Consider the following 20,658-nt stretch of genomic DNA (forward strand, 5'->3'; position numbering starts at 1 on the left):
CGGACTAATTACCTCATTTTGCCTTGATTGGACTTATAGTTACAGTTTTTGCTGACCACGTTTTGGATTTGATTCTCTGCAGCCAAAGGCTGTTCCTGGGAGAGTTTTTCTCCAGCCCAGAAGGTAACCAGGACATGTGGGGCAAAGTTGGAACAAATAAAGGGACTCCTACTGATTATCTGACTCTGTTGCCTTTGTGCCACAACCCTTTGGGTCATCACAGCACTTAGCAATGGCACTTAGACTTATATACCACTTCATAGTACTTTACAACCCTCTCTACGTGGTTGTACCTGTAACACCTGTAGACTTCAACTCCCAGAATTCGCTAGTCAACCATGCTGGCCTGGGAAATCTGAGAGTTGATATCCATAGGATTTAAAAGTTGCCAAGGTTGCTTAAAACATTGTTCTTAAGCTGTGGATTGTTGAACCCAAGACTTGCGCCATAAGATATAATGATCTGGCATGCTGTGCTAAATCAGCCTATGAATTCCACAGCATATACCTCCCTATCACAGGTAGTCCACAACTTACAAACCGTTCATTTAGTGACCCACGTTACAACGGCACTGAGAACAGGGATTTATGACCATTTTTACACCTGACCGTTGAGGCATCCCCAAATTCAGCTGCTTGGCCACGGATTCGTATTTATGATGGTTGCCGTGTCCTAAGCCACAGGGACGACTTTTGCAGAGTACGCTTCGCTAGCTTGGCAAGATTTGCAAAAGAACCAAAGCAAACATTTTTCCAGATTTTGTTCTATCGCACTTTATTAATTTATTTGATTGCTTTTTTTTGTTTTTTGTTTTTTTTTATTGGAAATATGTTTTTCCATGGTGTAAGCCGCCTCGAGTCGCCATGGGTGAATAGACGGCAATATAAATTAAATAAATAAATAAAACCTCTCTCTGCCTGCCTTAATCCCATTGAAATGCGATTCGAAGGACTTAACATCAAGCCATCGCTTGCATTCTCGCTCCCTCTATTCTCCCCTCGTATTGCATGGTGGGATTCAGGAGTGACTCCCGAAGAGGTTTTGGCCTCGTCCAAGGCTTTTGAGCACGGTGGATATTTCATCCTCTCCGGAGAAGATGGGGCTTATTTGCGGAAGAAGCACAGAATGTTTCCATATCAACACAAGCACACATTATTTCAAGCTGGAAAAAGTCAGAAAAGACACAGGCCCTTTGATGCCAGTTGCAGCTTTCTTCTCCCACCCATGCAGGGATTCCTGACTGCAACATGTGCCAGGCAAGGATAGGATAGGATAGGATAGGGATAGGGATAGGAATAGGAATAGACAATAGAAAAGAAGAGAAGAGAATAGAATAGAAATAGGAATGGAATAGAGAATAGAATAGAATAGAATAGAATAGAATAGAATAGAATAGAATAGAATAGAATAGAATAGAATAATTTTAATTAATAAATTGCATTTTTGTCCTCCTGTTCCAGGTGATGAAAGAGCATTTGGCTTTGATTCTCCCCCCACCTACCACCCCAAAGGACAAAAATTACAATGGCACTGAAAAAAGAGACTTTGACTTTGTAAGGTTTTAAGAAGAGATTGGACAACCATTTGTCTGAAATAGTATAGGATTTCCTGCCTGAGCAGGGGGTTGGACTAGAAGACCTCCAAGGTCCCTTCCAGCTCTGTTATTCCATCCTATCCTATCCTGGGCTAAATTGAGTCGGGATGATAATAATACAACCTAGAAGAGAAAGAACTGGAGAAAAAAGACAAAATGGAAACGCCTGCAAATAAAAGTAGAATGACGGTGGCAAAAGGAAGCAAAGATACTCTCAAGAGTAATGGGTGCCTTGGGAGTGATCCTGAAACATCTGGAGCAGCCCTTGAGCACCATCGGAAATGACAAAATCCCCATCAATCAACTTGCAAAAGGCAGCTTTTCTTGGAACAGTTTACATCTTTACAATGATGCATTTAACACCCTCAAGCAACAACATCTGTCTAGCCCAAATCCTTGGGAAAAACCGATAAGTGGACAAAAAAGCCAGCTCTAGTCTAAACTTCTGGCTGACTGTGCAACAAACAATAATAATATACAGTAATTAGAACAATGAGACCATTCCAGACCATGGGTTATATCTCAATGTACCCTTGTCAGCTGTGTAATAAAGTGGCAAGCCATAATTAATAAGCATAATTTAAAATCGAGCAAGTCATTGCATCTTTTGTAATACCATCTGTTGTAAAGAAAACAGTGTCTCCAGTTGTTTATATCATTTTAATAGCTGCCCAGAGTCATGTATTTGAGGTGGATGTCTAGATAAATATAATATATAGAAGATTTAGCCAGTTAGATAAACCACGTTCAGCCGTTACATGGTTTCTTTCCTCAGGTTATCATAGATTATATCCGATCCCATAAATTATGCTGCCAAAGTAGGCTTAAGATCGAGTATGCTGTGTGATGCCAGAGACTGTAATGTCTTCATCCTTTGGTCCCCATTGTAGTGGCTGCTTTTCTCATTGCGCAAGACCAAGAATATCCAGAAACTGATGGTATCAACCTGTGAAAATATCTACAGACCCCTCACATCCTGGACATAAACTGTTTCAACTCCTACCCTCAAAATGACACTATAGACTATAGAGCACTGCACACCAGAACAACTAGACACAAGGGGAGTTTTTCCCCGAATGCCATCACTCTGCTAAACAAATAATTCCCTCAACACTGTCCAACTATTTACAAAGTCTGCACTACTATTACTATTAATCTTCTCATCACTCCTTATCACCCATCCCCTCCCACTTGTGACTGCATGACTGTAACTTTGTCACTTGTATCTTTATGATTTTTATTGACTGTTTCCTAGTATGGTTTGATTGCTTATTGTACCCTATGACTATCACTAAGTGTTGTACCTGATGATTCTTGACTCTTGACGAATGTATCTTTTCTTTTATGGACACTGAGAGCATTTTTACCAAGACAAATTCCTTGTGTGTCCAATCACACTTGGCCAATAAAAGAATTCTATTCTATTCTAACCTCTGTGGCGGGACAGGTTCCTTCACCTGGGCCTTCAGAGCCCATCCCACTAAGTCATAAACTTTGTAGACTTTAGTTCAGCATTCAATACCATCATTCCAGACATTCTTCTAACTAAACTAATCCAGCTATCGGTACCTGGACCCACTTGTAAGTAAGCTTCTTAACAGACAGGAAGCAGCAGGTGAAGCTAGGCAGAATTGCATCTGATACCTGTACAATTAGCACAGGGCCCCCTCAACCCACAGCAACCCACCCCGCTGTGTGGTTGCTCCACTTCTCCTCTCCCTATATACAAATGACTGCATCTGAAATGATCTATCTGTTAAAATAATGAAGTTTGCAGATGATACAACAGTGACTGGTCTCATTTGAAACAATGGCAAATCCGCATACAGACAGGAGGTTGTATAATTTGCCTCATGGTGTAACTGGAACAGTCTTGAACTGAAAAGTCTTGAACACTCAAAATCGTAGAAATGGTGGTGGACTTTAGGAGAAACCCTCCCATACTATACCACCTTTTACAATAGTAGACAACACAGTATCAACAGTAGAGACCTTCACATTTCTAGGTTCTACTATATCGCATGACCTAAAATGGGCACCTAACATCAAAAATGTCAACAAAAAAGCACAACAAAGAATGTTCTTTCTGTGCCAACTCAGGAAGCTCAAACTGCCCAAGGAGCTGCTGATCCAGTTCTACAGAGAAATGATTGAGTCTGTCACCTGCACCTCTATAACTGTCTGGTTTGGTTGTGCAACCCAACAAGACAGACACGGACTTCAGAGAGTAATTAGGACTGCAGAAAAAAAACAATTAGAACCCTTTCTGATCAAATTATGACAGCTTCTCAGGAAGGAAGTTGCTTCCATTGGACCTGAATGCCTGCAGAAACGGAGCGGTCTCTCTCCAAGGTCCTGAATCTGCCCTCGGTCGGTTCTTATCTGAGCCCTTATTGATATGGACAATGGCAGAGTCATGGAACATGGTAATTAGATTCCAGGTTGATTGGTGGAGAAGGAGAACCTCTGGAATCAGTTGTTAATAATTTGTTATGATTATTTCTATGGCTATGCAAGCACAAAGAATCAGGATCGTTCGTAAAGTTGCAGCATAGATTATTTATTCAAATCTATGCACAAGAATCTGGTCAACTAAGGGTCAGCATTAAATTGGCACTATAGGACAGTCAACGGAAGTCAAGAAGGGCTAGACTTAAATCTCTTGCGGCAATGCAAGATTCTAAACTAACGATATGTTTAACTCTGCTCACCAGCTCAGCCTGCTCCTCTCCTACAGCTCCTGGAAAAGAAAGCTTAACTGAACCATGGTTTATTTGACTCATTTTTTTCTCAGTTCAACTGACAGATTCAATACCAGCTAACCGCATGAATTGGATTCATGAAACACGCTATGCAAATCTGGAAGGGATTACTTTATGATTTAGTAATTCCAATGCAAAGAGCTCTGATATTGTACCAGGGTTGACCATGCTCCATGTTGGTTTGAGGGGGTCAACATTTATAATCATCCTCAGGCATCCAAGAGAGGAAAAGGGAAGGTTTTCAGCAGCCATGGTTTCATTGTGGACACTCCTTAGTGTTGGTGCTGTCAGGGAAAATCAAGTTTCCAACTGGGCATGACGTGGGCCCTGCCCATTATGACATGCAAAGGGACAGTGCCATTTGGGGGAGACAATGGAGTTTGGCTGCATCCCCAGCCAGCCACCAACCCACTACTGGAAATAATGAACATTTTTTCCAAGAGTCAAGCAAAACTCATTTTGTCCTGGACTGTCGGCAACCTTTTTTCAGCTAACTACCAGTCTGATGTCTATTAAGTGGGCACAGAATAGAGTTGGAAGGGACCTTGGAGGTCTTCTAGTCCAACCCCTGTTGAAGCAGGAGACTCTATACCTGTCATGCTCTTGTTAGAGTCGGACTCTGAGGGAGAGGAGGAACAGCTGACAGGGAGTGGAGGTGTGGCTCCAGAGGTTGTGGAAGAGGCTGGGGAAGGGCAGAGGCTGGCTGGGCAGTCAGAGGAAGACGGGAGGAACAGAGAAGGAAACAACTTGGCTTACAAGAGTGGAAGCGGCCATGATCCCCCTCATTGGTTGCAGCTGGGGAGAATAGTATATAAGAGAGATGATTAAAACACAACATTGCCAGAAGCAAAGCGTGTTTTATTTTGGGCTGAAGTTATCTTGGTTGGCATCCTTCCAACAGACTGTGCCTTGTTATCTCCTTGAAGTTGGTAATTACTTATCCTGGTCCGTTGTGGAAATTCCTTCATTGTAGTTTGTTTTGGTTTTTAATTTCACCTTTATCTGCTCATTGACTTTGGACTGTATTGCTTTCTTTTGAAGATTATTTTTGAATAAGTTTAATCTCCAACTGAGAATTATTGAACCGTGGGGCCAAGTTGGAGGCATTAAAAAACATTTATTTATGTTTTGGATTTTATTACATTTGTGTTACACTCCGGGTCATCACAATACCATTTCAGACAAGTGGCAGTCCAGTCTCTTCTTAAAAAAACTCCAGTGATGGAGCACCTGCAACTTCTGTTCCACTGATTAATTATTCCGTTAGGAAGTTTCTCCTTAATTCTAGGAAGACAACTCTCACCTAGAAATTTATTATGCATATCCGTGCAAGCTCCGAGCCCCTTTTATTGCGTCCTCCATGTGTTTGCATTCTTCCAGAAGAAAAATGACAACAGGGTTTTTCTTCTCCGTCAACACCCCACTTCCCAAATTGCTAATTTCCCGGAGCATGTAAATATGCCCAGAGCAATATGAATATTCAGCGTCAGCTTTCCAGCCTTTGAATCAGCTCCTGGAAGCCACCGTCTCTCCTATCTTCATTTCACAGATGAGGGTTAACCAGCTAGGGCCATCATTCACCCTCTGCTAAAAGTGAGCTGCTCCACATCCCAGCAAACTCCTGCAAACTCTGCCTTTCACAGATAGAATAAGCAGGTTTGACAGCAGTTGATCCCAGGCTGCCAAAGAGACCAAATCTTCACAGTTTGAGTTTGCTAAAGCAATAGTGTTAAATAGTAAAGGTTCCCCTCGCACATACTATGTGCTAATCATTTCTGGCTCTAGGGGGTGGTGCTCATCTCGTTCAGAGGTGGATATTCAGCAGGTTCTGACCAGTTCTGGAGAACCGGTAGCGGAAATTTTGAGTAGTTTGGAGAACCAGCAAACACCACCTTTGACTGGCCCCACCTACCCCATCTCTTCTCTGCCTCCCATTGAGTTCCAGCTGATTGTCTGGGTCTTCTTTGGTTGCCCTGCACAGGAGAACGGAGCTGGAAAGCAGGTTAGTCAGGTGGGGAGGGAAGGGGGATTTTTGCAGTAACCTTCCCCTGCCACACCCACCAAGCCATGCCCATAGAACTGGTAGTAAAAAGAATTGAATCTCACCACTGGTCTCCGTGGTCATGTGGCCGGCATGACTAAACACCCAAGGGGTCCCTATTTTTCTACTTGCATTTTTTAACATGCTTTCCAACTGCTAGGTTGGCAGAAGCTGGGACAAGTAACGGGAGCTCACTCCGTTATGCGGCGCTAGGGATTCAAACCGCCGAACTGCCAACCTTTCTGATCAACAAAGCTCAGCGTCTTAGCCACTGAGCCATCACATCCCATAAATAGTATTTACACACTAAACCAGGGACTTCTCAACCTGTGGTCTGAGGACCTCTGGGAGCACTGGGATGTCACTGGGGATCTGTGACGGCTTGAAGAAATGTTATGATCTAAATCTTGAGGGATGTCTTAGTAGTCCGTGGCCACAAAAGATATTTAAAGGGGGCTCTGTGGTGAAGAACAGGTTGAAAACCACTGTAGTAAAACCATCATCGCTCAAAACCCGCATTGTGTGCAATGAGGTATGCAAGCTAGCCATGGTGATTAGCAAGCCATTGTTTGTGGTTGGGTGAGTGGCATCAACTTCTTCCATGGTGGTTTATTTGGCAGTCCCTGGTTATATCCACCGCAGGCCGTGATTAAGCCTATCAGGTAGCATGGAGAAGTGAGGAGAACCAAGGGACTAGCAACTGTTTAGAGTTTTCTGACCTTCTGGAGCGGCGTTTCTCAAGGTTGGCAATTTGAAAAAGGGGTGGACATCGACTCCCAGAATTCCCCAGCCAGCACGCATCCTTCACCTTTGACTCCTGCCCTCAGGAACATGCTGACTAGGGAATTCTGGGAGTTGAAGTCCACCCATGTTCAAGTTGCCAAGGGATATATGGCTGTTCGGGATGTTGCTGGAGATTGGCCATTAAAGGTCTCCTTTGGAAGATCTGACTGGCAATGGAAGCGGAAGGCATCTTAGAGATAAATTACTGGGATTCCAACCTTGAAAAGACCTTCCAAATTCAAAAGATAGTCTTATTTTGTTTTTCCCTTCCTCCCAGATCTCAGGAGGCTTTATCCAAGGAAGTAAATAAAATACCTCTTGCATGGAGACGAGAATTATAGCACAGAAGCATTGTACTCCCCAGCTATGCCTGGGCTCTACCAGGCAGGTTCCTTAGCAGAAAAGCTCTTTGGGTCTTGCAGGGGGTCTCAGGTGAGGGAGGGTCGACCTCTCTTCAGCCTGGGGGGACAACCTGAACCTCTGAGGAGAAAGCCCAGTTTAAGGAGTAGCAGGTAAAGAAGGAGGAAAAGCAGGGTAGGACCTGGTTTATATTGGGATGGGAGACCACAAGGAAATCCCACCACCCTGGAAAACTGAATATTCTCCTCATGGGCTGGCAAGCCATTTCGGATTCATAGTACATCGAATTGTGCCCCAAATCCAGGATGCCTCTTCATATTTCAACCCACACCACGCAGACAGGGCTCAACTGGGTTGAGACTGGACCGGCTGATGAGCCTCTTCCTCCTTCTTCCCTCCTCTCCTCCCCCTCCTCCTCCTCTCTTCCACCTCCCCTCCTCCTCCTCCTCCCCTCCTCTCCTCCTCCTCCTCCTCTCTCCCTCCTCCTCTTCTCTTCCACCTCCTTTTCCTCCACTCTTCCGCTTCCTCCTCCTCCTCTCTTCCTCCTCCTCCCCTCTCCCCTCCTCCTCCTCCTCCTCCTCCTCCTCCTCCTCCTCCCCACCTCTCCTTCTTCTTTCTTCCTCCCCACCTCCCCTCCTCCTCCTCCCCTCCTCTCCCCCTCGTCCTCTTCTCTTCTCCTCCTCCTCCTCTTCCTTCCTCCTCCTCCCCCCCAGGAGGCAGCGGATCCAGCAAACTGGAAGCTTTTAAAAAGAGACCGGATCAGCGATTTGTCTGAAATGCTGTAGGTAGGGTCTCCTGTTAGAGCAGGGGGGTTCGACTAGAAGACCTCCAAGGTCCCTTCCAACTCTTGTTATTTTATGACTCTCTTTAAGGTTCCCCCTCCCACCCCGTCCCGCCCGGCTCGGGGGAGGAGGAGCCAAGCGCTCCCCCGCCCCTACGCAACGCCCTCCCCGGCCCCTCCCGCCGCCTGCCGTAGCCTCCCCTCCTCTCCGCCTCCCTCCTTCCCCTCCCGCTCGGCTGCCACTCACGTTGGAGCGCCGGCCGCCGCTGCTGCTGCTGCTGCTGCTGCCAGTTCTGGCTCTGGATCACCTGCCCGGCGGCAGCGGCAGCGGCGGCGGCGGCGGCGGCGGGGAAGGAGCAGGGGCTTCCTGGGCTCCCCGCCGGTGGTGCCAGCCCGGCCGCCTTCCTCTTCTTCCTCCTCCTCGGCCGCCAGCGCCGCCAGCCGCGGGTATATGGAGAGGAGCTCGCTGCGTCAGCTCATCCAGGAGCAGGTGAGCCAGACCCGCGCAACGGGACCGGGGCGGGCTGGGGGCTCCGCCGACGAGGGGGTCTCCTCCGAGGCTCCAATGCGTGGCAACCTTCCTCCGGATGGGAGGGGAAGGCTCCCAACTCCTTGCCCGGCTGCGCGGATCCATCCTTTGGATGCGCGCAGCCGGGCAAGGGCAATCGGACTCGGCCACGGCACGCCTCGGGCTCGGGCTGGAGCAGCCGCGCAAGTCGGGCGCGAATTGGTGCGGAAGGGAGGCGGCTGGATCGGGCGCAGGGCGTTTGCCTTGCCTTAATGAGGAGACCGGGGGAGGCATGCCTAGGCTTAGCGTTGCTCCAATGGTGGGGTCGGAAGGATTCGGGATGGGGTGGGGGGGGGGTGCCTCTTAGCCTTTGGAGCCGGTGCCAAGGGAAGAGGCGCCGGCTGCAAGTCGCTGCCCTCCAGGGTCGGTCTTGGAACGCGGAGCAACGTGCAGCAGCAACAGGACCACGCCGTGCCCGTCGCCCCTGGCCTGAATCCAAAACAACAGGCGCATGAGTTGCAGGTGGGGACGAGGCTGGGGAGGGGAGAAACCCCGACTGGGGTGGGAGGGGTGGGGGGTTGATGCCCCAGGCTTCCAAGAATGGGCTTGGGAGGGGGGTCCCCTAGTAATGCATTAACCAAGTGCTCCCCTCCCCCCTTTCCTGGAAGAATCAGACCATCCGGGCTGGGCTGCTTTCACCATCACACTGGGAGCATCTGGAAAGCCATTTCCTCCAGCTTTGGCCCCGACCAGGAGGGAGAATTTGCCCCCCCCCTCCTCGGATTGCCAGCCTGGGGGAGAGGAGGTTGAATGTAAAATAACAGAGTGCGAAGGGACCTTGGAGGTCATCTAGTCCAGGGGTCGCCAACCAGTGGGCCAGGAACCCACTGGTGGTCCATGAGAAAATTTTGGGGGTCCGCAGAGAAATGTCACCCCAAAGCAATTAATCCAGGCTGCGGGAACACAAGGCTTGCGTCGCTTGCATTAAGAACAACACGAGGTAGTGAGGGGAGGGGGGAAGGGCAGAGGGGAGCTTGCCCCACTCGCGCCTCGCCTGGCCACCGGGCTGCTTCTTTCCGCTTCTTTCTTCTTCTGCTTTTGGCTGCACACAAGGAAAGCAACAAAAGTCTTTCTCTCCCCCCAAACTCCGCCAGGAATGAGTCTTTGAGTCTCAAACAGTTTGTAAATAGTCCCATGGAAGTCTGCCAAAGTCCTTCGGGATAAGTCTGATAAGCATCCACCTTTATCTTCCTTGAAATGCTGCCAACGACTAAATGTCCAATTAGTTACACGAGGCCAACTGGAGCACAAATTCAACACAGAGCTTCAGGTTTCAAACCGACCAGTAGGAACAAAGTTGCTTCCTGCAAAGGTTCCTGTCCCTTTGCTTCTCTTTTATGTCTTATGGGAGGAGCCAATCACATCCAAGCCTTGCTCTCAAGTCGCCCCTTTTGTCTTAACTGTTCTTGCCTTCTGGCAGCTCTGTGTACATGCGAATTGGGAACAGGCTCCCCTTGTTCCTCTGCCTTGCTGCTGCCAGACTCTGGAGGCTCCAGATTCAGCACCCCACTCCCAGATGGTCCTGGTTCCATCTCTTCATCAGATGCAGGACCCTCGTCCGAGTCCTCCCCAGACTCCTGGACTGGCCCATGTTCCTCCCCACTGTCCGACTCTGCTGCCAGCGGACCACAACAATAGGTATAAGAATAAACATGAGTAAGAATACAGGAAATAGGTATGAATAAATGGGGACAATAGGACAGGGACAGTAGGCACGATTGTGCACTTATGCACGCCCCTTACAGACATCTTAGGAATGGGGTGAGGTCAATAGTGGATAGTTTAAGGTTAAAGGAGTGGGGGTTAGAGCAGTGATCCCCAACCTTTCTTAAGCAGCGGCCCGGTATCCCCAACCTTTTTTATGGTAGCGTGCCCGGTACCAGCATCAACTGGGCGCCGCCATCTTTTGATGAAAAAATGCTTCCGGTGAGCTTTTCCGGTAGAAAGCTCACCGGAAGCTTTTTTCATCAAAAAAGATGGCGGGCATAACGCTCAGCGGCCGGTAGGACTTGTTCCATCGGACGGTCACCGGTCGCGGACCGGTGGTTGGGGACCCTGGGTTAGAGGATGTAACAACAGAGTCAGGTAGTGCATTCCAGGCATTGACCCCTCTGTTGCTGAAGTCGTAGTTTCTGCAATTGAGTTTGGAGCGGTTTACATTGAGTTTGTATCTGCTGTGTGCTCTTGTATTGTTGCAGTTGAAGCTGAAGTAGTCATTGACTGGTAGGACATTGTAGTAGATAATTTTGTGTATTACACTTAGTCCAACCGTAAGTGGCATAGTTCTAGCTTGTCCAAGCCCAAAATTTGAAGCATGGTGGTGTAGGTAGGGTATTCTGTTGCGAGCAGAGGATTGTAGTGCTCTTCTTGTAAAATACTTCTGGATTTGCTCAATTGTATTAAAGTCCGATATATAGTGTGGATTCCTGACAGATGAGCTGTATTCGACTGTAGTCTTCCTTGAAGATGTTTCGCTTAAAAGATGGCACGGTTGAGAAACACTGCATTAATCTAACCAACATTGGTGGGGATAGGTTATAGCTCAGCCTGTTCCTTTGTCGTGGTGTATTTTCGGGATGTCTTGGATAGTTTCTGACTTTGAGCTGTGTGAATGTAGCACTTGTGTTCTATTGATCGGGGTTTCGAGGTTGTGTGAACCCAACCACGAGGTGCTGATAGCTAGAGAGCGCTCTTGATGGCTTCCGGGCATGGAATCTTTGAAAAGTATACAAGTTCAAACAGGCAGAAGTCCAAAACTTGGAAGAAGTTTGAGAGATGAAATCTCAACTCTTGGTTGGTTTTGCTGCAATCCTCTTTATATTTACTCAGCAGCGAACTTCTCCACTGGATAGTTCAATAAAGGGAGTAAATCCTTTACTCAGAAATGAATCCCTCCAGACTCAGTTGAGCTTACTCTCTTGTAAGCGTACTCAAACTTCACAGACAGGGCATGTAGCTTTTAGGAAGTTCATACGGCAGAGGTCTCCAAACTTGGCAACTTGAAGACTTATGGATTTCAGCTCCCAGAATTCTCCAGCCAGCATTAGCTGGAGAATTCTGGGAGTTCAAGTCCACAAGTCTTCAAGTTGCCAAGTTTGAGGACCCCTGTCATAGGATATCAATCTTTACATTCCCTTCTGTGAAATGGGGAGAGGAGCGACATTTTCTTGAGTCAAAGACAGCCTTGTTGAGTTCAAAATTCAGCTTGCCTGATTGTTTCTCTGGAAATACATAGTTGCTTGTGAATTAGCTCAGCTTCCCAAACCATAACGTACCGGGTGAGCCCATAATGCAGCTTGGCTCTCTGGCTAGAGATGCCTGCCATGAATGGGATTCCTTTGGTGTTGCCTGTTGCATGCGACTTTTGTGATGAGACACTTTGATTTGCACCGAAGGGGGGAAAAAAAACTGGCACGGGGCATTCCTCTGCTTAAAATAGTACAACCGTATCTTGGCTGTTTTATTGCACAGATAAGAATAGAAGTGTGTGCACTGCGTCAGGATTTTGCACATGTAAAGAGCAGGGCATTCAACAAATCCTGCTTGTTCGTGTTGTTGCTAGGGAAGCAACAGATACTATATTTTCCAGTGCTTGTGTGTAGATGTGAACGTAAGGAGTGAGTTGGCAAGCAGAAGTTGGTGGCTCCCTGGCTAGGAAAACCTGAGAGGTGAGCGTAAATGTCACACTCCCAAAAAAGAAAAGCCAAGGATCTGTTAGCACTGAGATGTAGAAGGAAACAGCCTCACATTTAAACTCTGGGGCGCAAAACCTGGTGCAGAAGTTTTAACATATGGATTGTATATGTATAGGATTCCCTTTGTCTCTGCAAGAAAGAAGCTTATTGGTATGATTTATTTTATTTTTTTTGCTGGGTGAGCCACTTTCTGAATAAGAATCTATGTTTTGTTTGAGGGGCCTGTTTGGTGTAGTGGTGAAGGTCCTGGCTTAAAAACCAGGAGACTGGGAGTTCTAGTCCTGCCTTAGGCATGAAAGCCAGCTGGGTGACTTTGGGCCAATCACCAGGAGGCAGTGAATTCTAGTCCCACCTTAAGTATGAAAGATGGCTGAGTGACTTTGGGCCAATCACCAGGAGACTGGGAGTTCTAGTCCCACCTTAGCCATGAAAGCCAGCTGACTTTGGGCCAATCACCAGAGACTGGGGAGACTAGGGGCCAGTTCTATGGGTCCCACCTTATTCTAGTTCCACCTAAGAGAGATGGCTGAGTGACTTTGGGCCAATCCCATTTCTCAGCCCAGCCAGCTGACTTTGGGCCCTCACAGGGTAGCTGTTGTGGGGAAAATAGAGAGGAGGAAGAAATCTTAGGGGTATGTTCACCACACTGAATTATTTATTTAAACTATAAAAAGCTGGATCAAAATTGAATAAATAAATTTCAGCCCAGCTGAGCTTTGCTGCTGGGCTGGTGTCAGAAGAGTGCAAGAAATGCATTGGACCATAAATGCATCTGTAATGCTTTGGCACATGCAAGACCAACAGGCCATACTTCCCAAAAGAGGTTGGTTTTTTTTTCCTCCCCCTGCCTCTTCTCTGTGTTCATTGGGCTGTTTGAGAGAGAGAGAGAGAGACCAGGTTGGACTGAACAGGTCTGCTCTTTGTCTCCAACTCTGACTTCATCTATTGCTCATTTTGGTCTTGCATTCTCTGCAGCTTTTAAACAATTTTCCCACCAAGCAGAATAGCAGAGTTGGAAGGCACCGTGTCCATCCCCTACTCAAGAAGGAGAGTTTATATCATTTCGGACAAATGGATGTCCAGTCTCTTCTTAAAAACCTCCAGGGAAGGGCAGTGAACAACTACTGCCTCCAGTTTTGGTCACCACACTATAAAAGAAGATGCTGAGACTCTAGAAAGAGTGCAGAGAAGAGTAACCACGATGATGAGGGGACTGGAGGCTAAAACCTACGATGAACGGTTGCAGGAACTGGGCATGGCTGGTCTAGGGAAGAGAAGGACGAAGGAAGACAGGGTAGCAGTCTTCCAATATTTGAGGGGCTGCCACACAGAGAAGGGGGTCAAGCTATTTTCCAAAGCACCCGAAGCCCAGACAAGGAATAATGGATGGAAACTGAACAAGGAGAGATTCAACCTGGAAATAAGGAGAAACTTTCTGACAGGGAGAACCATCAACCCATGGAACAGAAGTTGCCTTCAGAAGTTGTGGGAGCTTCATCCCTGGAGGCTTTCAAGAAGAGACTGGACTGCCATCTGTCAGCAATGGTGTAAGGTCTCCTGCTTGGGCGGGGGGTTGGACTAGATGACCGACAAAGTCCCTTTCAACTCTGTTAATGTAGATGAAGAGAAATCAGGCTTCTGAAGCCCAACTGTACCCCTGATGAATCGTTCTCGCTGTCAGGAAATTTCTCCTTATTTTTAGGTTGCATCTCTCCCAAGCAATGCAGCCCAGGGTAGAAAACTCAATTCTCCCATCACATGCCGAGCATCTGTGCTGGTAAATGGGTTGCCTTCTCCTATCGTTCCCTCACCTGGTCCTGGATGTGCATTTGAGGCTGTGCAAGAACTCACAAAAGAATCTACTTCTGTAAATGTGCGACCCAAATAATCTACGGGAAAAGCTTTGCTTCTCTCCCACTGACGTGCTAAGGGAGAGGTAAAAAGCAGCTGGGCCGAGAAGTGAAGCTTTAATTGCAATCCTTCTGGTATTTACAAAGAGAGGGATGCACCCACGTCTGCCAACATCCAAGTTTTGGGGTTTTCACTCCTTTGCTAAACCAGGATCTATGAAGTCTGGAGCTCCCTGTCATTGCACGTTTTATACTGTGATACAGAATAGAATAGAATTCTTTTATTGGCCAAGTGTGATTGGACACACAAGGAATTTGTCTTCGGTGCACATGCTCTCAGTGTACATAAAAGAAAAGATATATTCGTTAAGAGAAGAAGAAGAAGAAGAAGAAGAAGAAGAAAGAAGAAAGAAGAAAGAAGAAAGAAGAAGAAGAAGAAGAAGAAGAAGAAGAAGAAGAAGAAGAAGAAGAAGAAGAAGAAGAAGAAGAAGAAGAATTAATAATAATTCTTTATTGGCCAAGTGTGATTGGACACACAAGGAATTTGTCTTCGGTGCACATGCTCTCAGTGTACATAAAAGAAAAGATACATTCATCAAGAGTCATCAGATACAACACTTAATGATAGTCATAGGATACAATAAGCAATCAAACCATACTAGGAAACAGTCAATAAAAATCATTAGGATATAAGCAACAAGGTTACAGTCATACAGTCATAAGTGGGAGGGGATGGGTGACAAGGAGTGATGAGAAGATTAATAGTAATAGTAGTGCAGACTTTGTAAATAGTTGGACAGTGTTGAGGGAATTATTTGTTTAGCAGAGTGATGGCATTTGGGGAAAAACTCCTTGTGTCTAGTTGTCCTGGTGTGCAGTGTTCTACCTGTATGTTTCTTCTGCTCCCGCCAGCCCAGGGGTGAACAACTATGGCAACTTGACAACCTGTGGACTTCAAGTCCCAGAATTCTGCTGGTTCAGGAATTGTGGGAGTTGAAGTCCCCTGCATGTAAAGTTGCCATAGTTCCCAACCAGGGGTCGCTGCTGGGGGCTCCCAAGCCCCTAGCTAAGACTCTGCAGGGCTCAGAGAGCCCCAATAACCTCAGAAAGACAAGCAGGAAGGGAAAGCTCTTAATAGGCTTAATTGAACTGGGCATTCAGCCAAGAGCATTTCACACCTCGTAAAAGTGTTGCAAGCTAGATAAACATTCCACTCAGTGCTTGCAAGGGAGAGCCATTGAGAAAATCAGATAACATAGCTTCCAAGGGGATTAATTCCCAAATAATAAGAATCACATAACTCACCAGAAACTCCACTAAGACTCCCAGATCCCTCTCACAGTCACTGTTATTAAACCTGATTTCACCTAGTGTTTTATTTAAGGATTAAATGCACAAAATAATAAACAACTTTTTGGTATATATTGTCAGGACTCCAACGAATCCACCCCCATTCCAATCATAAGTCTCTAGCCACATCTCAGAGAAAAGAAAATTGATTTATTAGAAGTGGCCATGTTGATGTTGGCTGGATGCAGCCGATACTAAAATACATCATTTCCTCCTTGACCCTGGTTTTCTCCCCACCCTCTGGATATATATTCTCCAATGGGACCCATCCATAGCCAAGAGTCATCAATCATGCTCTCCAGTAATATTCTTGCACTCCGACAACTTTGGGCTGCCAGGGCAATTATCTAGGCACTTGAGGAATGCAGTGTTTTCCCGCACTCCCTTTTTCTGGCAGCTAAAAAGACCAAATCTTTTTAGTTGACATATATCTTTTTTTAGGTAATTAGGGCAAAGAAGCAACGTGGAGTTAGCCACATCCACCCAGTCACTGACCACCCAGCCAATCATTAGGGCAGAGACCCCCTTGCTAAAAAAATTTGAAGCCCACCCCTGTTCCCAACTCCTGCTCTTGCTTACTTATTCCCCTTAAGATCGTGTTCTTCAACCATCCCACCGGAAGAGAGGTGGGCTTCAACTCTCATAATTATCCAGTCAATTTAAGAGTCCACAAGGATCAAGGGGATAGATAAACTGCCTGTATGCATGAATACCAGCCCTTCAACCTTGGCAACTTTGAAATATCTGGACTTCAACTCCCAGAGTTCATGGTGGCCAGGGAATTCTGGGAGTTGAAGTCTAGACACCTTAGCATTGCTTGGGTTGAGAGACAAGCTGGGAAACATGCATTTTGTTCCAGCCATACCTTGTTTTATTGCCGTTCACTTTATTATGTTTAGTTATTTTTACGAGATCCTCCACCAGCAAAATGATTGTGACTTGTGAAAGGCTCCAGTGAGGCTTAGCACTTTTTAGCAATAAAGTATTTTTTAACTTAAGACAGGTCCGTCTTAAAACACAATGCGATTGAGCGCTGCATTAGACTACAGTATAGCATAAATATCATTTTTATATGCCCTGCGAAATCAAAACATTCGTGTGGCTCACTTTATTGCAATACTCCAGAACCGAACCAGCAAGATCTTTGACACAGGCCTGTAATTTTGCTCTTGTTCCAGTTGGAGGATTAATGCTAGACTAGATGAGCAGTCCAGCTCTTAGGTTCTTAAACACTAGGATAATACAACTCAAGAAGGAATGCTGCCAATAAGATGGTAAGAACATATGTGGAAGCGGGTTTTTTTTTTTTTTGAATTAAAAAAAAATAGAGGGTTTATAATGCTGCCTTTACTCAGGGTCAGCTTGGCATAAAAAAGACATTTAGACATTGAGTACAGAGAAAGCAACCAAGATGATTAGGGGGCTGGAGGCTAAAAGATATAAGGAACGGTTGCTGGAACTGGGTATGTCTAAGTTTGATGAAAAGAAGGACTAGGGGTGACATGATAGCAGTGTTCCAATATCTCAGCGGCTGCCCCAAAGAAGAGGAAGTCAAGCTGTTCTCCAAAGCCCCTGAGGGTAGGACAAGAAGCAACAGATGGAAACTGAACATAGAAAGAAGAAAAAAACCTAGAACAATGAAAACACTTCCTAGCAGTGAGAACAATTAATCAAAGGAATGACTTACCTTCAGACATTTGGGGTGATCTATTGCTGGAGGCTTTCAAGAAAATATTGGACAGCCATTTGTCTGGAATGACATAAGGTCTCCTGCTTGAGCATGGGGTTGGACTAGAAGACCTCCAAGGTCCCTTCCAACTCTTGTTATTCTGTTAAATTCCCCTTAAGCCACCATTCCTGAGAAGTAGACGGTGCATCTTCCTGATTCATACAATTTGCAGAAAATGGGGGTATGTATATATGTATGTAGCCTGGTTCCCCTAACCCGAAAGTAAGCCCTACCTTGATTTTTACATGTGTGCCCAATATAAGCCCTACCCCCCCCAAAAAAAATAAGCCCTAATTAAGATCCCACCCACTCCAGAGTGCTCAGGTAAAAATTGCCCTACTACTTAACTTTGAACAGTTGTAGCCAGGCCTCACACACCCTGACACCTGCCTTGCCAGCCCATTTCTTCTGCAGCTAGCAAGGCTTTCTTGAAGGCCTCTGTAGATCGATCTGGGGCTCCATTATCATCTGCAGAGGTCTTCAGGAAAACCTTGCCAGCTTTGCTGGCTGCAGAAGAAGTTCCTGAAGGCCTTTGACAGTGAAAAGGAGGCTGGGACAACATGCTTAAGTGAGGTTAGCCAGTGGATGGCATCTCCAAAAATAAGACCTGGTGCCTTTTTTGGTGGGGGAAAAGTCAGAACATTTCTCCTTGTTTCCAGGTTGAATCTCTCCTTGTTCAGTTTCTATCCATTATTCCTTGTCTGGCCTTTGGGTGCCTTGGGGAATAGCTTGACCCCTTCCTCCTCTCTGTGGCAGCTCCTCCAATTTTGGAAGACTGCTCTCCTGTCTCCTCTGATCCTTCTCTTCCCTAGACTAGCCATGCCCAGTTCCTGCAACCGTTCATCGTAGGTTTTAGCCTCCAGTCCCCGAATCATCCTGGTTGCTCTTCTCTGCACTCTTTCTAGAATCTCAACATCTTTTTTATAGTGGGATGACCAAAACTGGATGCAGTACTCTAGGTGTGGCCTTACTAAGGTTTTATAGAGGGGTTGCAGAGAACTTGCAGAAAGTGTGTTGAAAAATTTCACACACACACACACACACACACACACACACACACACACCAGCCCTCTGATCTGCAGATGCAACCCCTAGGGGGAAAAATCCTCTGCATGAATGGATGACTCTGAACGTGTAGGCCCATCGCTGAAGTCTTCCAACACCCCGTAAGTAGCTGAGCATCAAGATTTTCTCAGGAGTGAACTCCAGGACCTGGTGGGCGAGGCGAAGCGATAAGTTGCCTGCAGCTGGAGATGACTTTCGTTGTGCGTATTTCTCTTTCTCACCAGCCTCCCAAAGCCTCCTTTTCCCTCCCTGTTCTAAACATTGTGAGGTTTTCTTCCCTGGGGATAATAAGTGTGTGTGTGTGTGTGTGTGTGTGTGTGTGTACTTGTTCTGCCACACATAGAAATCTTTGGTTATTGGGCGCCATCAGCTGGGTGTTGCAATCATTTTAGGGCATTGCAGCCTTGGCAACCACACACACACACACACACACACACACACACACACACAGAGGCTGCATGTTTATGAAGGCAAAAGTGCTGGTCTTCATCAAACATTCATCAAAGCCCCTCGCTTCCTATTTCACAGCCTCTGCCTGGCCCAGCTGCTCTCGGTCTTACCAAGAATAGTCTGGAAAAAATAAAAATAACAGATTTCCTCAACCTTCAGCACTGCTTGCTATCTCTCTGATTAGCAGAGAGAGATTTGGGTGGGGGGGCTTCTGTGTGCCCCATAGATGTGGGGAAAGTCAAAGGTTGAGACTTTTCAGCAAAAGCTCAGATTCCTGTAAGATATTATGGGGAAACTTTTGTTTTTGGTTCCTGCAGAGGAAAAAGAAAGCATGACTGAGAACAAATATAATATAAAGTCTCCTGGCTTGGGAAGGGGGCTGGACTAGAAGACCTCCAAGGTCCCTTCCAACTCTGTTTTTCTGTTCTCTTCTGTTCTCTTCTATTCTATGCCATTCCATTTTCCACTCCATTCCATTCCATTCCTCTGTTCTATTCTATCCTATCCTATCCTATCCTATCCTATCCTATTCCATATTCTATTCTGTTCTATTCTATTCTATTCCATATTCTATTCTGTTCTATTCTATGCCATTCCATTTTCCACTCCATTCCTCTGTTCTATCCTATCCTATCCTATCCTATCCTGTTCTATTCTATTCTATTCTATTCTATTCTATTCTATTCTATTCTATATTCTATTCGATATTCTATTCTGTTCTATTATTCTATTTTCCACTCCATTCCTCTGTTCTATCCTATGCTATGCTATCCTATCCTATATCCTATTCTATTCTATTCCATATTCTATTCTGTTCTATTCTGTTCTATGCCATTCCATTTTCCACTCCATTCCATTCCTCTGTTCTATTCTATTCTATTCTATTCCATTCCATTCAATTTCATTGCCCTATTTTATTCCTATTCTATTCTATTCTATTCTATTCTATTCTATTCTATTCTATTCTATTCTATTCTATTCTATTCTATTCCATTCCATTCCATTCCATTCCATTCCATTCCATTTCATTGCCCTATTTTATTCCCCTATTCTATTCTATTCTATTCTATTCTATTCTATTCTATTCTATTCTATTCTATTTCATTCCATTTCATTCCATTCCATTCCATTCCATTCCATTCCATTCCATTTCATTGCCCTATTCTATTCTATTCCATTCCATTCCATTCCATTCCATTCTTAATTCTATTCCATTCCATTCCATTCTATTTTCTATTCTATTTTCTATTCTATTTTCTATTCAATTCTGATTTCTTATTCTGTTCTAATCTAATCTAATCTAGAGTTGTACTCAATTCATAGTAACTTCACGAACTCATCCATGCGGCTCCCTTACAGGTAGTCCTCAATTGGCAACCAAAACTGGGGGCCAGAACTTCCATTGGTAAGCAAGGTGGTTATGACATGAGTTGCATTCCATTTTACAACATTTTTTGTTACGGTTGTTAAGCAAATCCTTGGCGCTGTTATGTGGATCATGTGGTTGTCAGAAGCCAGCTGGGAGGGTCAGAAACAGGGATGATGTGAGCCCGGGATGCGGCAACTATCCTTAAAGACATGCCAGTTGCAAATTGTCCAAATTTTGATCACATGATCATGGAGATGCTCG

General features: G+C 45.7%; 1 protein-coding gene across 4 annotated transcripts in view; it reads left to right on the forward strand.

Annotated features, from left to right (window-relative positions):
* The first annotated feature begins 8,542 nt into the window (after positions 1–8,542).
* RHBDL1 (rhomboid like 1) overlaps positions 8,543–20,658 on the forward strand; it is a 32,812-nt gene continuing 20,696 nt past the window's right edge. For all 4 annotated transcript variants that reach the window (XM_087973201.1, XM_087973198.1, XM_087973199.1 and 1 more), the window contains exon 1: positions 8,543–8,811. In XM_087973201.1, the coding sequence (XP_087829327.1) occupies positions 8,773–8,811 (39 nt within the window). In that variant the 5' untranslated portion in view covers positions 8,543–8,772. The remainder of the gene's footprint in view (positions 8,812–20,658) is intronic.

The sequence above is a fragment of the Notechis scutatus genome, chromosome 12 (assembly GCF_049901735.1).
Source record: "Notechis scutatus isolate UNSWTSFEM ecotype Mainland chromosome 12, rNotScu1.2, whole genome shotgun sequence".
Classification (NCBI taxonomy): Eukaryota; Metazoa; Chordata; class Lepidosauria; order Squamata; family Elapidae; genus Notechis; species Notechis scutatus.